Source organism: Drosophila erecta, unplaced genomic scaffold (genome assembly GCF_003286155.1).
Source record: "Drosophila erecta strain 14021-0224.00,06,07 unplaced genomic scaffold, DereRS2 tig00000055-arrow-pilon, whole genome shotgun sequence".
In the NCBI taxonomy this organism is placed as follows: domain Eukaryota; kingdom Metazoa; phylum Arthropoda; class Insecta; order Diptera; family Drosophilidae; genus Drosophila; species Drosophila erecta.
Window position 1 is genome coordinate 17,428,583 of NW_020825200.1, and position 10,800 is coordinate 17,439,382.

General features: G+C 43.5%; 6 protein-coding genes and 1 long non-coding RNA gene across 10 annotated transcripts; 3 read left to right on the forward strand and 4 right to left on the reverse strand.

Moving 5' to 3' along the window:
• Positions 1-73: 73 nt before the first annotated feature.
• LOC6541226 (transmembrane protein 222) lies at positions 74-1,017 on the reverse strand. Of its 2 annotated transcripts, XM_015159336.2 has the most exons (2): positions 876-1,017; positions 85-801 (listed from the first exon to the last, which is right to left on the reverse strand). In XM_015159336.2, exon 2 carries the CDS (start codon positions 762-764, stop codon positions 228-230), a length of 537 nt encoding a protein of 178 aa, XP_015014822.1. In that variant the 5' UTR covers positions 765-801; positions 876-1,017; the 3' UTR covers positions 85-227. The 2 variants fall into 2 exon arrangements, with proteins under 2 accessions (XP_026834403.1, XP_015014822.1); XM_026978602.1 differs by having other exon boundaries at positions 74-1,017.
• Positions 1,018-1,208: 191 nt separating this feature from the next.
• Positions 1,209-4,188, forward strand: LOC6541894 (cytidine deaminase). The gene is made up of 3 exons (XM_001970223.3): positions 1,209-1,379; positions 1,434-1,626; positions 3,831-4,188. Exons 1-3 carry the CDS (start codon positions 1,316-1,318, stop codon positions 4,048-4,050), a joined length of 477 nt encoding a protein of 158 aa, XP_001970259.1. The 5' UTR covers positions 1,209-1,315; the 3' UTR covers positions 4,051-4,188.
• On the reverse strand, positions 1,659-3,467 carry LOC113564070. 2 transcript variants are annotated; one of them, XR_003407763.1, is made up of 2 exons: positions 3,313-3,467; positions 1,659-1,757 (listed from the first exon to the last, which is right to left on the reverse strand). It is a non-coding gene; the product is annotated as an uncharacterized LOC113564070 (long non-coding RNA). The 2 variants fall into 2 exon arrangements; XR_003407764.1 differs by lacking the exon at positions 3,313-3,467 and adding an exon at positions 2,712-2,817.
• Positions 4,189-4,276: 88 nt separating the features above from the next.
• Positions 4,277-5,236, forward strand: LOC6542688 (cytidine deaminase). Its single transcript, XM_001970224.3, has 2 exons — positions 4,277-4,525; positions 4,677-5,236. The coding sequence occupies exons 1-2, from the start codon at positions 4,456-4,458 to the stop codon at positions 5,117-5,119; spliced, it is 513 nt and encodes a 170-aa protein (XP_001970260.1). The 5' UTR covers positions 4,277-4,455; the 3' UTR covers positions 5,120-5,236.
• Positions 5,237-5,760: 524 nt separating this feature from the next.
• Positions 5,761-6,738, forward strand: LOC6541935 (cytidine deaminase). Its single transcript, XM_001970225.3, has 2 exons — positions 5,761-6,203; positions 6,262-6,738. The coding sequence occupies exons 1-2, from the start codon at positions 5,846-5,848 to the stop codon at positions 6,696-6,698; spliced, it is 795 nt and encodes a 264-aa protein (XP_001970261.1). The 5' UTR covers positions 5,761-5,845; the 3' UTR covers positions 6,699-6,738.
• Positions 6,739-6,762: 24 nt separating this feature from the next.
• LOC6543098 lies at positions 6,763-7,920 on the reverse strand. Its single transcript, XM_001970226.3, has 2 exons — positions 7,570-7,920; positions 6,763-7,511 (listed from the first exon to the last, which is right to left on the reverse strand). Exons 1-2 carry the CDS (start codon positions 7,780-7,782, stop codon positions 6,861-6,863), a joined length of 864 nt encoding a protein of 287 aa, XP_001970262.1. The 5' UTR covers positions 7,783-7,920; the 3' UTR covers positions 6,763-6,860.
• A 30-nt stretch (positions 7,921-7,950) lies between these two features.
• LOC6541142 (sorting nexin-32) lies at positions 7,951-10,633 on the reverse strand. 2 transcript variants are annotated; one of them, XM_015159335.2, is made up of 8 exons: positions 10,498-10,633; positions 9,925-10,314; positions 9,751-9,872; positions 9,242-9,686; positions 8,991-9,173; positions 8,724-8,741; positions 8,446-8,555; positions 7,951-8,382 (listed from the first exon to the last, which is right to left on the reverse strand). In XM_015159335.2, exons 1-8 carry the CDS (start codon positions 10,501-10,503, stop codon positions 8,289-8,291), a joined length of 1,368 nt encoding a protein of 455 aa, XP_015014821.1. In that variant the 5' UTR covers positions 10,504-10,633; the 3' UTR covers positions 7,951-8,288. The 2 variants fall into 2 exon arrangements, with proteins under 2 accessions (XP_015014821.1, XP_001970263.1); XM_001970227.3 differs by lacking the exon at positions 8,724-8,741.
• Between the last annotated feature and the right edge of the window lie 167 nt (positions 10,634-10,800).

The window sequence follows — 10,800 nt, forward strand, 5'->3', positions numbered from 1 at the left end:
TTATCTGCGATTTGGTGGGACTACTAAAAGCACATATGTATGTATATAGATAAGCTGTTCCAGTTGAATTATCTTAATTGCTTCCGTGTATTATTATTTCCATAACTTTCAAAATGTCATCATACTTTATTGCATCTCAGTGCTATTTTGGACATACATACATATACTATATTAAACTACACCACTATATAAACGCGCATTTAACTATAAAATAGAGATATTAGATATTAGAAATAGACGCCCAAAATGATGCAGATGGACAGGAGAATGGCAAACGGCAACCAGGTCTTGATAAAGCCCCATATTCCGACATAGCGTCCGCAGACAAAGAGCCACATACTGAGGATAATCATGTTCCATCCGGTGCTGTTGTTGTAGCGCATATTGATGAGTGCCGTAGCCACATGCGAATGGCAGTTGTCGCAGAAGATATTGTGGATGCGGGTGCCATAGAGCACTGATGCTTTGGAGACCGCCTCGTCCCACGCGTAACTGCCGCCTTCCACGTACTTGGGGTGCAACCTCAAGTACCGAGTGGGTCGCCCGAACGCCATATTATCCTCCGACACGAAGTAGGCACCGGCAAAGTCACGTATCACCCCGGACGATGTGCAAATGCCCATATGTCCGATCATGGGCAACAGCCAGGTGAGCACTGGAATGGGAGTCCAAACGATGCAGTAGGGGAAGCGCTGGTCCTTTTCGCTGATCGGAGGCAGTCTGTCCGGCACGCCGTCGCCGGCTCCTCCACCGGAACCGCCCATCGAGATCTGAACCTCCTCTGAATGTTGCCGCTGCGGTCTTGGGTTTGTCGACATTATTACACTCTATTAGGTTGATATTTGTGCGGGAAAACCACAAGAACAGTCACTCACGGTCTTTCCGGTCGGAATGCTCACGAAACCGGGCGCTAACAATTCCGATGTGGCTTTAATTGTACGATAAGGAGAAAATAAAGCAGACGCAGTTCCCTCACATCTACCTGCGTATTTATTTACATGGAGAGTGACAGTGTTGGAAAGCATTGCTGTATGGCAGCGGCGTCTGAAAAGGGGTCCCACCCTGTACATATTTAGTCCCACGAAATTATTAACTACAAAACACTGAACAAATTATTACTTTTTTTTATGTATATATTTAATTACAGAAGCATCTGTTAAATTGCAGTGCTAACCCCCTAAACTTTAGCTGTGGGTACACCCCTGCTGCGAACAGCTGTTGCAGCATATGCTATTGCGGTGGAAGTGAGAACTGGTGCTGTTCATCGGCTGAGCTTCTATTTCTATTGCGAAATATTCATTAACAATCGTTGGCCATGACACAAGTGTTTATCAACGGTGCCAGGGACGATCCCAATGTACGGGAGTTCGAGAGCCTGGGTACGAAGTCGTGAAGCACTACCATGTCACTATAATTTGTGGTCCGTCCTGCAGATCCTTCGATTAAGGAGCTCATCCTGGCTGCTACGGAAGCGAGGAAGCAGGCTTATTGTCCATACAGTAACTTTGCCGTAGGAGCTGCCCTGAGGACCAGCGATGGCTCCATATATTCCGGATGCAACATTGAAAACGGGGCGTATGCCACCTGCATTTGTGCGGAGCGCACGGCAGCCGTCAAGGCCATCAGGTCAGTAGGTCAATATTCTCGAGGTCACATACGCATGGCTTGAGATGTGTACATATACATACATATATCGGGAGCGATGATGTTTCGCCACTTTTTGTACCCTAGCACCAAAGCACTATGAGGAATTTGACCTGGAACATAACGAACATTTTGTTGGCATAAATTAATATCTCGTAAACTATATAAAATACGATGATAATTTTTTAGTTTTTCTAGTCTTTTATACACCTTAACAATTATTTTGGCAAAGTGGGCGTATGGCTACCGCCCAACACGCCCCCACCCCCCTCAAGAAAAAAAAAATTGTTTTTTTTTTTACTCAATATATTCTTCAGTATTTTAACGTTAAAAAAATGCATTTTCATACATGAGGATCATTCAAACATGTTCAAATTCGCACGACATCAATTCAGTGACTTCTCGCGGAACAGGAAATCGCTTTTCTTTTTGAATGCGACTGCCTAAATTTAGAGATGATATTATGGGGCTCAAAATTTTCGATCTTTTGTGAGACACATCAGTAAAGTAAATTTCCAAGTAAGTTCAAGCTAAGATTGCCTTCCGTCCATGCCGGGTATTTTGCTGCAAACTAATCCAGCTTTCTATTGTATATATCGTATATCGTATATTTAAATTTGAATATTGCATTCAGTTTTTTTTGAGCTAGCGTCACACTTCTACTAGGGCCGCATTGCTAATCGAGAGGTTGCTAACTAAAAATGTAATTTTCGCGAAAAGGCCCAAAAAGTCGTAAATTATGACTATATCCTCGAATAGGAGATTAATCACTCTACAATATGTTGCACATTCAACTCATGTTGCTCATGAGCTAGAACTCTTACTCAACAAATTTCAACAATTTTTTAAATTTCTATTCAAAGTTGAAATTTTCTTTTAAAAGTTGGCCGGACGACACTACTTGCTAAATACACAAATTGCTAAATTTACACGCACAAAATAAGCAACATATTAGTAAAAACACCTAGTACACATTTGAAGAATGAGTATTCATTTCAAATTTGATGGGCTTAGGCCTTGTGGTTGAAAAGATATGAATTTTAGTAGGCCCTAAAAATGAAGCTCACCGATGGCACGTTCCTTATGTCTGCCACAGCTGACTTTACAGCTGTAATTTTTTAACATTGGAGTGTTAATTCAACATTTCCGTTACATAACATATACCTTTGATCAATTCTAAATCCGTTAAAAACAATATTTTCAAAATTTTTAGAAACACATTTTTGCCAAAAATCTGGTTGAATTCCCCATAGTGCAAAGACATTAGAATAATAAGATGCGTAACGTCCATACATTGGCTTTGCACTATGCAGCCACTTTTTTGGTGGCGGCAATACTTGCCTCTCCCCGCTCGCGTAATTGAGAGCATGAAAATCTAAAAATAGAATTCACTTGTTTGTGTGGGTGAAAACAGTAACTAAAAAAGTGTGCATGTGTGCGTAGTTTTGCTAGAAGACGATTTTCGGTCCGAATTTGATTATTGATAAATTTCGTTGTAATATGATCTAATAAAATATTATTTAAAAATTGACTAGTATTTTTTTTTAAGAAGTTATTTTAACATTCGCTCGGTAAAATCGCCGCTCGTATTGGCTACCGTTTACATATGAACTTTACATATCAACTTTTATTGAATATTGAAGGGCATATTTTGTCAAATTTACAAACATGCACGCATGCAGTGAAAGGCACAGCGAATTCCGTATTCTTGCGTTGCCCAAACTGAAATGACTCCCCACTCCTCAACTTCTTTGACTCAACCGTCGTCATATCAACCTCACTCAAGATCGTCCAATCCAGTGTTCTCTTTCTCTCTCACGGAGAGAAGCGAGAACGCTTATGCCCCTCCCCTTAATTAAACAGAAAAGTGTTCTTTCCCGGAATGCAGCAGAAAAGTTTTTTTCCCCGACTTCTCTCCGACATTGTATATACATATTTGGTTCATTATTCGTAACGCTAGCTTACCTCTGTACATATGTATGTATGTATGCATATAGTATTTAAATTAGATTTTAACATATTGACAGCAATATTGTAAATAAGAATGCTAATCTGTAATATGCTATCTGTAGCATATGTTGTTTGTACATACAGAACTTTAACATATGGCCGTACTCTTCTACTAATCTTCCTACATATTATCTTGGCCTTTTCAAAAATTAAACTAAAATATACCTTTCTTTTAGTGAAGGCAAACGAGACTTTGTGGCTTGTGCAGTGGTGGCCCAGCAGGATAATGGCTTCACCACGCCCTGTGGCGTCTGCCGGCAGTTCCTCTCGGAGTTCGTCAACGGCAAGGACATCCCCCTGTACGCCGCCAAGCCGACCAATCTTCCATTGAGGGTGCTCTGCACCAGCGTTCTCCAACTGCTGCCCAACGGCTTCAGCTTCGCGAACGGAAAATAGGAAAGAAGATCCCAGCCAAACCGGACAGGGTGCATCCATGTGCAATAGTTTATGTGACTTTGTAATGTTCTGTAAACCCACCCCTCGTTGTTTGTTGTTTGAATACAAGGCAAGGCATCTGCTTGTGTTTTTACCGCTCTCCGGGATTGTTGCTTATCAGGCTAATACCTACATATGTACTGATGTGGTTCACTCTCACGACTTGACCAAAAAGCTTATTTCTGTCACCACCAGACGGCGGAGAGTGATATCAGCATAGCCAACTTCGCGCGTCGCCGTCACTACAAACCGTCCATTAGCCACCGGACATTCAAGGGAGAAACACTGAGCCACGCACTCACCCTGCTAAAAATACATCAACAATTAAGAAAAGTGCCTCCATTGGACCAAAAGAATTTAAATAATATGACACATCTGACGAAAAATTTCGCACGTCCGGAAAAGAATGAGGAGGTTGTCTCCTTCGGTAGTCTGGGTAAGATTCCTGCTCCAGATTTATCACAAAGCAATTCTTAATGTGTTTTTTGTAACATAAAAAGCCTTTTGTTATAAGTTATACCACATTTACTCATTGACAAGATCTAAGTTTAATTCTTTTGCATGGCGTGCATTGCTTCGACTTCCAGATCCGTCGGTTCAAGAACTTCTGACAGCTGCTTTCCAAGTGCGTCAGCGGGCATACGTTCCATATAGTGGCTTCAAAGTGGGGGCGGCTTTTCGGGCCAAGGCCGGTGGACAGATCTTCACTGGCTGTAATGTGGAAAACGCTGCCTTTACGCCGTGCTCTTGTGCCGAGAGAACGGCCATTGCCAAAGCCGTAAGCGAGGGAGCCACCGAATTTTCCGCAGGGGCTGTTTTGGCCTACGAACCTGATGTATTCACCACTCCTTGCGGCGTTTGTCGTCAGTTTATCCGCGAGTTTGCCAACGGGGATATACCCATCTACGTGGCCCAGGCTTTCGATGCGAGGATTTCTGAAAATAAGGATGTCTTGCAGAGTGAAGATCCCGTCCTGTGCACCTCAATATTTAATCTATTGCCGAGCAGCTTTCACACCTATCGAAAGTAATGTCCACTGCAGGCAAGAAACGAAAAGACACAGAAGGGAGATAGTTCAAGGTTGTCCGGCAAATAGTCTTATCAGTCTAATCTAATCAATTGCAATAAAGAAAATTACACTATTTAAGAGCGTTCTAGCTTTTTCAATCAATAAGTGGGGGTGGTGATATAAATAATGGAAAGTGAAATATGGAGAAAAGGTCGATAAACGACTTGTGATTAATTATTATTAATTAGACCATGTCCTGCACATTTAAAAGTGAAAGATTCTTTAAAAAATTTAAAATCAAACTACTGCCGTTTGAATCACAAATACAAAATATAATTTTTCTACAGCTCTATAGTTAGTTGGGAAAACAAGAAATATCGTTATAGTCGTGGCAATTTCTTTTAACAATCGTGTATGGTCAGTTTTCGAGATCCTGACGTTCTCGCTATCAACCTCGCTAGTAAGCCGCAATCAAAACATGTCACGACATTCCACAATTTTTAAAAATTTCTAAAGGTATGATAATGATAATGAGCAGTTGTTCTTTGGGTAATTGTCGTCTAAGTAAGTATCAACTGTAATTACGTTAATGCAAATTCAGGTAGCGCAGAATAATATATAGAAAAAAAATATATTTTATTTTTTCGATGAAGTGACATTAGTGTGTCTTACAAATTGCCTACAGATTCAGTATTTGATTCTGGCTTTCAAAAATTGTTTTCGTTTTAAAAATTTGAAGTTACCAAAATGACCGAAAAGCGGAAGCTCCTTCAGCGGTACATGCGAAACCTAAACGATCTACAGGATGAGCTCAAGCGGAAAGAGCTGGAGAACAAGATGAAGGAACTGGAAATGTTGCAGGTTAAGCTAGCTCGTCGCCAGGAGCAGTCTGGCACCAAATGCGCTGGCGGTAAGATCAAGGACTTGCGCCAGAAAAAGCTTCGAAAGGTACTAGGCAAATATATGATGACCCTGGAGGGATTTCTTTGCGAGTTGGCCCGCAGGGAGGCGCGTCTAAGTGGCGACAAGGGTCGCGTTAGTGAATCCGAGAACCTGCCACATCCGCAGATGTTGGAGGAGTACACAGTAGCGTTCTGTGCTGTCGGTAAGGGCTGGCTACAATGGTGAATCCTGCGCATTTCTAATCACACCGTCACCTTCAGGTGAGGACGGTCGGGAGCTGTTAGAGGCGGCTCTTTCTGCACGCCGGTGTGCCTATGCACCATACAGCAACTTCAAAGTAGGAGCAGCCTTCCGTGCGAAGTGCGGCAGGATCTACACGGGCTGCAATATCGAGAACGTAGCATTCACTCCAGGTAATTGTGCGGAACGTTGTGCTCTGGCCAAGGGAATAAGCGAGGGCGAGAAGAAGTACACGGCGGGTGCTGTGGTAGCCTATCACCCAGATGGGTTTACCACACCCTGCGGTGTCTGCCGGCAGTTCATTCTAGAGTTCGTCCAAAAAGACATTCCTATCTACATTGCCAAGGCTCCGCCGCCGGAGCAAGAGGACTGCATTCCTGCGATTCAAGACGATGATGAAGTGCTGGTCACGTCCGCTTACCATTTGCTACCTTACAGCTTTAACTCATTTGAATGAAATTTTCCTCTAATCATATTAAAAGGAGTTTGCATACTTATGTACCATTACGTTGTTTTGGGACTAAACAATATAATGATTTTATTTAATGCAATATATATTGCAAATAATTTAAGTTAGCTGCCAAATGAAAACCAAGTCAAAACGATGCGTGGAGAACTGCTAAACGTACTTGATAACTGGTTCCCCCGAGCCGTAGATGCCGTATTCGCTTTTCTCGGCAAACGGAGTGACTTCCTCGTGCACTAGTATGGGCTTGACATCGGGATCGAATTCAACCATTCGGAATTGTGGGTCCGTGAAATTAGCGCGCACCTCGGTCACCATTCCCGAATGCGGCACTCGTTTCGTAAGGTTTTGAAACTCACAACGTCGCTTTGGACAGTTATGCGTATTACCCTCGTCACACATTGTAGGATCCTCTTCGCGGGATACTTTCTGGATGGGCGGCATCTTCTCCGACCAATTCCAGTATGTGATATTGTCGTGGGCAGCCACTCCGCCACTTAAGTCCTCGGGACACCATCGCACATAGGAAAGATTGTATGTGGTTGAGGAGGGATCCAGGTACTTGCTAAATGACGCCTGCGAACGGTCGATGACTATCTTGGTGGCTGCCACCGGAGTGGGCATTGTTACGGGCAATATTTCCTGTTCCTCCGGCAGCTCCTTAAGCACATACGAGTCATGACTGACACTAGAAATGGGCTTCATCTTTCGCTTGACAAAGCGAAGAGAGGCCTCCTCAAATGGTTTCATGTACTGCGTTTTCATGTTCAGCGAGGGATTCCTAAGTGCGTTGGGATCGGCATACTGGAAAATTAAGGTCAAGTTTGACTTTGGTGCAACAAAGGCATATCAATCCACTCACCTTCCACACATAATTGGCCATACACTCAGAAGTCGGCTTCTCAGACAGCAGCGGATCTTTCACATAAATACTCTTATCCGCAAACTTTGCGTTCAGCTTATTGCCCATCCTCAAGTCTGTAATGTGACGATGGCCTCGATAGTACGAGGTCCTCCAGTCGGGATCTGTAGCGCTGGCAGGGCGCTTGTAATCGAAGACTCCAAACTCATCCATGGCGTATGGACTTTGAAATATATCTAACTCTGACAACGAACACAATTTTCAGCGACTATGGCAAAGTGCTCTCCTTGGGACGCCAAATTTGGAAACCCTTGATGTTGCCCGGCTACCGAGTCGACTACAAACAATGCTACTATACTGACTGCTCACAAACAGGCTGCCTTCTGTACAATATTTCTCGTTTATATTCTGCTTCAAATGCAAGTGTTTACAATACAGTTATAGTTTATGCTTTAGAGAGGAATGCTTGTTTGACAAATATAAAAGCGCTCTGTTCACAAAACAAATGAATATTCGTTAATATAATACGTGGGCTAAGATAATAATGTTGCACTCGGTCTGGCCTGTGCAATAATAAACTGTTTGCTTAGCAATTAAACAATTGATTTACTTCGTCTCCCGGGGGTGTGTAATCGATGAGGCGTGCGTTTCAATGGGGTGTGTAAACAATGTGCGGGTGACTCATCCTTCTATTGTTTGTCCACTTCCGGCTCCCCGTCTCAGGCAATCTCTTTGAGCGCTAGCAGCGATTGGCGCAGATATTCATACTGGGTCTTGGCATGCTTGATCTCCAGTTCTGAGAGCTCGACGAGGCTGTTTTCAAAAAGTGATAGTACAATTCAGAGAATAAGAATAGTTTAGCAGCTGCTAGCTTACCTCTTCTTGAAAGCAGCTACCCGTCGGTTGCGGAAACCGATCAGCTCCTCCTTTCCGCACGCAGACATAGATTCGAACTTTTCACAGGCCTCCGCCTGGGCAGTCTCAGCCTAATTGGAGGGTAAACGAAAACGTTTATATATAGTGAACACAAGTTGGCCACAGAAAGGGCATGCTAGAGTGAATACAGGTTGAGCAACGGTGGAGCACATGCAGCAGTTACGTGGGGTGGCGACACATCTACTAAACCGACGGTTAAAACGTTAAATGCCAAATACCTCTTGCACCTCCAACGGCTGCAGAAACAGAACCACAAACACGCACAAAAAGTGAAGAGGGAGGGACAGGCAGATCAGAGAGCAGAGTTGTGGGGTTGTGTACGGTAGAAATAAAATACAAGAAGGCAAATAATTTGTTATTTGTTATTAGTGAAGCGTGAGAATAAACTGCCCCGCTGTAAACTTTTTATAGGGAAAACAATTGCTCTTTAAACGATCTGAAACATAGTTCTGGAAAAACTAATTGTGATCATCCCACAATCTTACCGCATGAACATCCTTGTTTTTGGAGCGAGCCTTCTCCAGGTTTCGATTGGCCGTCTCATAAGCGGCCAAGCACCGCAGTCGCCGGATTAGTAGAGCTTTGGCAGCGTCACTGTCCCGCTGATAGTAGCGCAAAGTGTCGCCCAGCTTGAGATCTTGATCGCTGGCCACTCGGGTTTCCAGATTCTTTAAAAGAAAATATTAAGAACATAATTTGCCAAATATAAGTGTGGCAATAGCTGAGCTAAGCTCACCTTGATTCTTTCGAATATCTCCGCTGTCTTGGCCACAAACGTCTCCACATTGCCCTTTTCCGTAGTCGAAAGCTGCGTCAGAGCATTTGAAATCTTCTGATGCGAGTCGCCTACATCCTTGTGGCGTTGCGTCATTTTCTCCGTCCTGAGTGCTGCCTCGCGCAAGTGTCCATAGTACTCGGTAAGGAACTGCAGTTCGTTCTCAAAAAAGTCATTCACATCCCGAACAGTGGCGCTCAATAAGATCTCGTCTGTGGTCTTGCCTAAGGATTTGACAAAGCCGCCAAATATGGCCATCTTCTTGCGTGGCTTCGCGCACAGATCTTGGTCGTATTCGAGGAAAACTTTCAGGTGTTGATCGACGCGAAAGACGGGATGACTAGCGAGGCGGCGCAGGAACACCTCGTGCATGGCCACCGTCTTTTTGAATGTGGCCAGGTACTCACTAGCAAGTAAAAAATGTACATTTGAATATAATATAAGTATTTGGCGGATTATTTAACACATACGCCTCCAACTCTGACTTCATCTTTTTGAACTCCTCTTTGGTCATGTTGCCCTCGCCTTCGCCAAGGCGCTGTAGCTTCTCCCGGGAGGCATCAAAATCCGGACGAGGTGGACAGGGCGGAATCTAAGAAAGTTATTAAGGTAAGCAGTGGAAAACGTTTTGAGCAAAAACTCACGATGTAGCCAGCATAGTCGTCGTTCTCCTCAATTCGGTCATGGAGCCAGACGAACTCTTCGTGCTGGCGCACTACGTTATTGTCCTTTTTAGAGAATCCCGGCAGTGTGGTGCGGGTGTGCACAGTAAATTTAACCTTCTCCTTTTCGCTGAGAGCATCGGAGATCTCGACGTGAAGGGCGTTTTCGCCTAGAACTGCCGGCGTGGCTGGTGCTGAAGAGGAACTATCCGGCGATGTGGCGGATCCGCTGCCATTTGTGGCTGCACTTGGTGCGGGTGCACCGCCTGTTGCTGATGGATTGGCAAGTGGATTCGTGGGCGAGGCGATTTCCATTGAGGCGCCATTGTTGGTGGCGGGGCTGTTTAGCAGACTTGAGTCATCCGTGCCGTCCTAGGGGGCAAAATAACCATTAGCTTTGTACACTCTTATTACGCCCATTTTTAATGATAAGACTTTCATTGTGTGCAGGCGAGGCGTCATTTGAGAAGCCACGAAAATGAAGTACTACTGAGCATTTTCATTGTTTGAAAAATTCCAATATTGATTTTTATTTGCCTTTCCGTTTGTACTTACCATCATCTTGCGGCCAAGTAAATAACAAATGATTGGGCTAAAAACAAGTTTTTATTACAAATTACAGAGAGCGACTTTCAGCTAGAGGTGGCAACAGGCGGACTATCGAATAAAAAGTAGCGACAGCTCTAAAATCGATATCGAATAGGCTTGCTATCGAATTTGAAATGTGAAAACGAATTAAATGGTTCACAACTGCAACAGAATTAAATGGATATATTTATATCTCAATATATTGGCTCTTTATTACTAATACTCTATTACCATAATAATTAAATGTTACAAAATGTATTATTAGATGTT

Excerpts from the sequence above, each read along its gene's own strand:
- LOC6541226 (XM_026978602.1), bottom strand. The coding sequence starts at position 818 with ATGTCGACAAACCCAAGACCGCAGCGGCAACATTCAGAGGAGGTTCAG.
- LOC6541894 (XM_001970223.3), top strand. The coding sequence starts at position 1,316 with ATGACACAAGTGTTTATCAACGGTGCCAGGGACGATCCCAATGTACGG. Across the intron at positions 1,380-1,433 it reads ACGGGAGTTCGAGAGCCTGG|ATCCTTCGATTAAGGAGCTC; the intron begins GTACGAAGTCGT and ends TCCGTCCTGCAG. Across the intron at positions 1,627-3,830 it reads GCAGCCGTCAAGGCCATCAG|TGAAGGCAAACGAGACTTTG; the intron begins GTCAGTAGGTCA and ends CCTTTCTTTTAG.
- LOC6542688 (XM_001970224.3), top strand. The coding sequence starts at position 4,456 with ATGACACATCTGACGAAAAATTTCGCACGTCCGGAAAAGAATGAGGAG. Across the intron at positions 4,526-4,676 it reads TGTCTCCTTCGGTAGTCTGG|ATCCGTCGGTTCAAGAACTT; the intron begins GTAAGATTCCTG and ends TTCGACTTCCAG.
- LOC6541935 (XM_001970225.3), top strand. The coding sequence starts at position 5,846 with ATGACCGAAAAGCGGAAGCTCCTTCAGCGGTACATGCGAAACCTAAAC. Across the intron at positions 6,204-6,261 it reads AGTAGCGTTCTGTGCTGTCG|GTGAGGACGGTCGGGAGCTG; the intron begins GTAAGGGCTGGC and ends CGTCACCTTCAG.
- LOC6543098 (XM_001970226.3), bottom strand. The coding sequence starts at position 7,782 with ATGGATGAGTTTGGAGTCTTCGATTACAAGCGCCCTGCCAGCGCTACA. Across the intron at positions 7,512-7,569 it reads TGGCCAATTATGTGTGGAAG|TATGCCGATCCCAACGCACT; the intron begins GTGAGTGGATTG and ends TTAATTTTCCAG.
- LOC6541142 (XM_015159335.2), bottom strand. Across the intron at positions 9,873-9,924 it reads ACGACTATGCTGGCTACATC|ATTCCGCCCTGTCCACCTCG; the intron begins GTGAGTTTTTGC and ends TAACTTTCTTAG. Across the intron at positions 9,687-9,750 it reads ATGAAGTCAGAGTTGGAGGC|TGAGTACCTGGCCACATTCA; the intron begins GTATGTGTTAAA and ends TTTACTTGCTAG.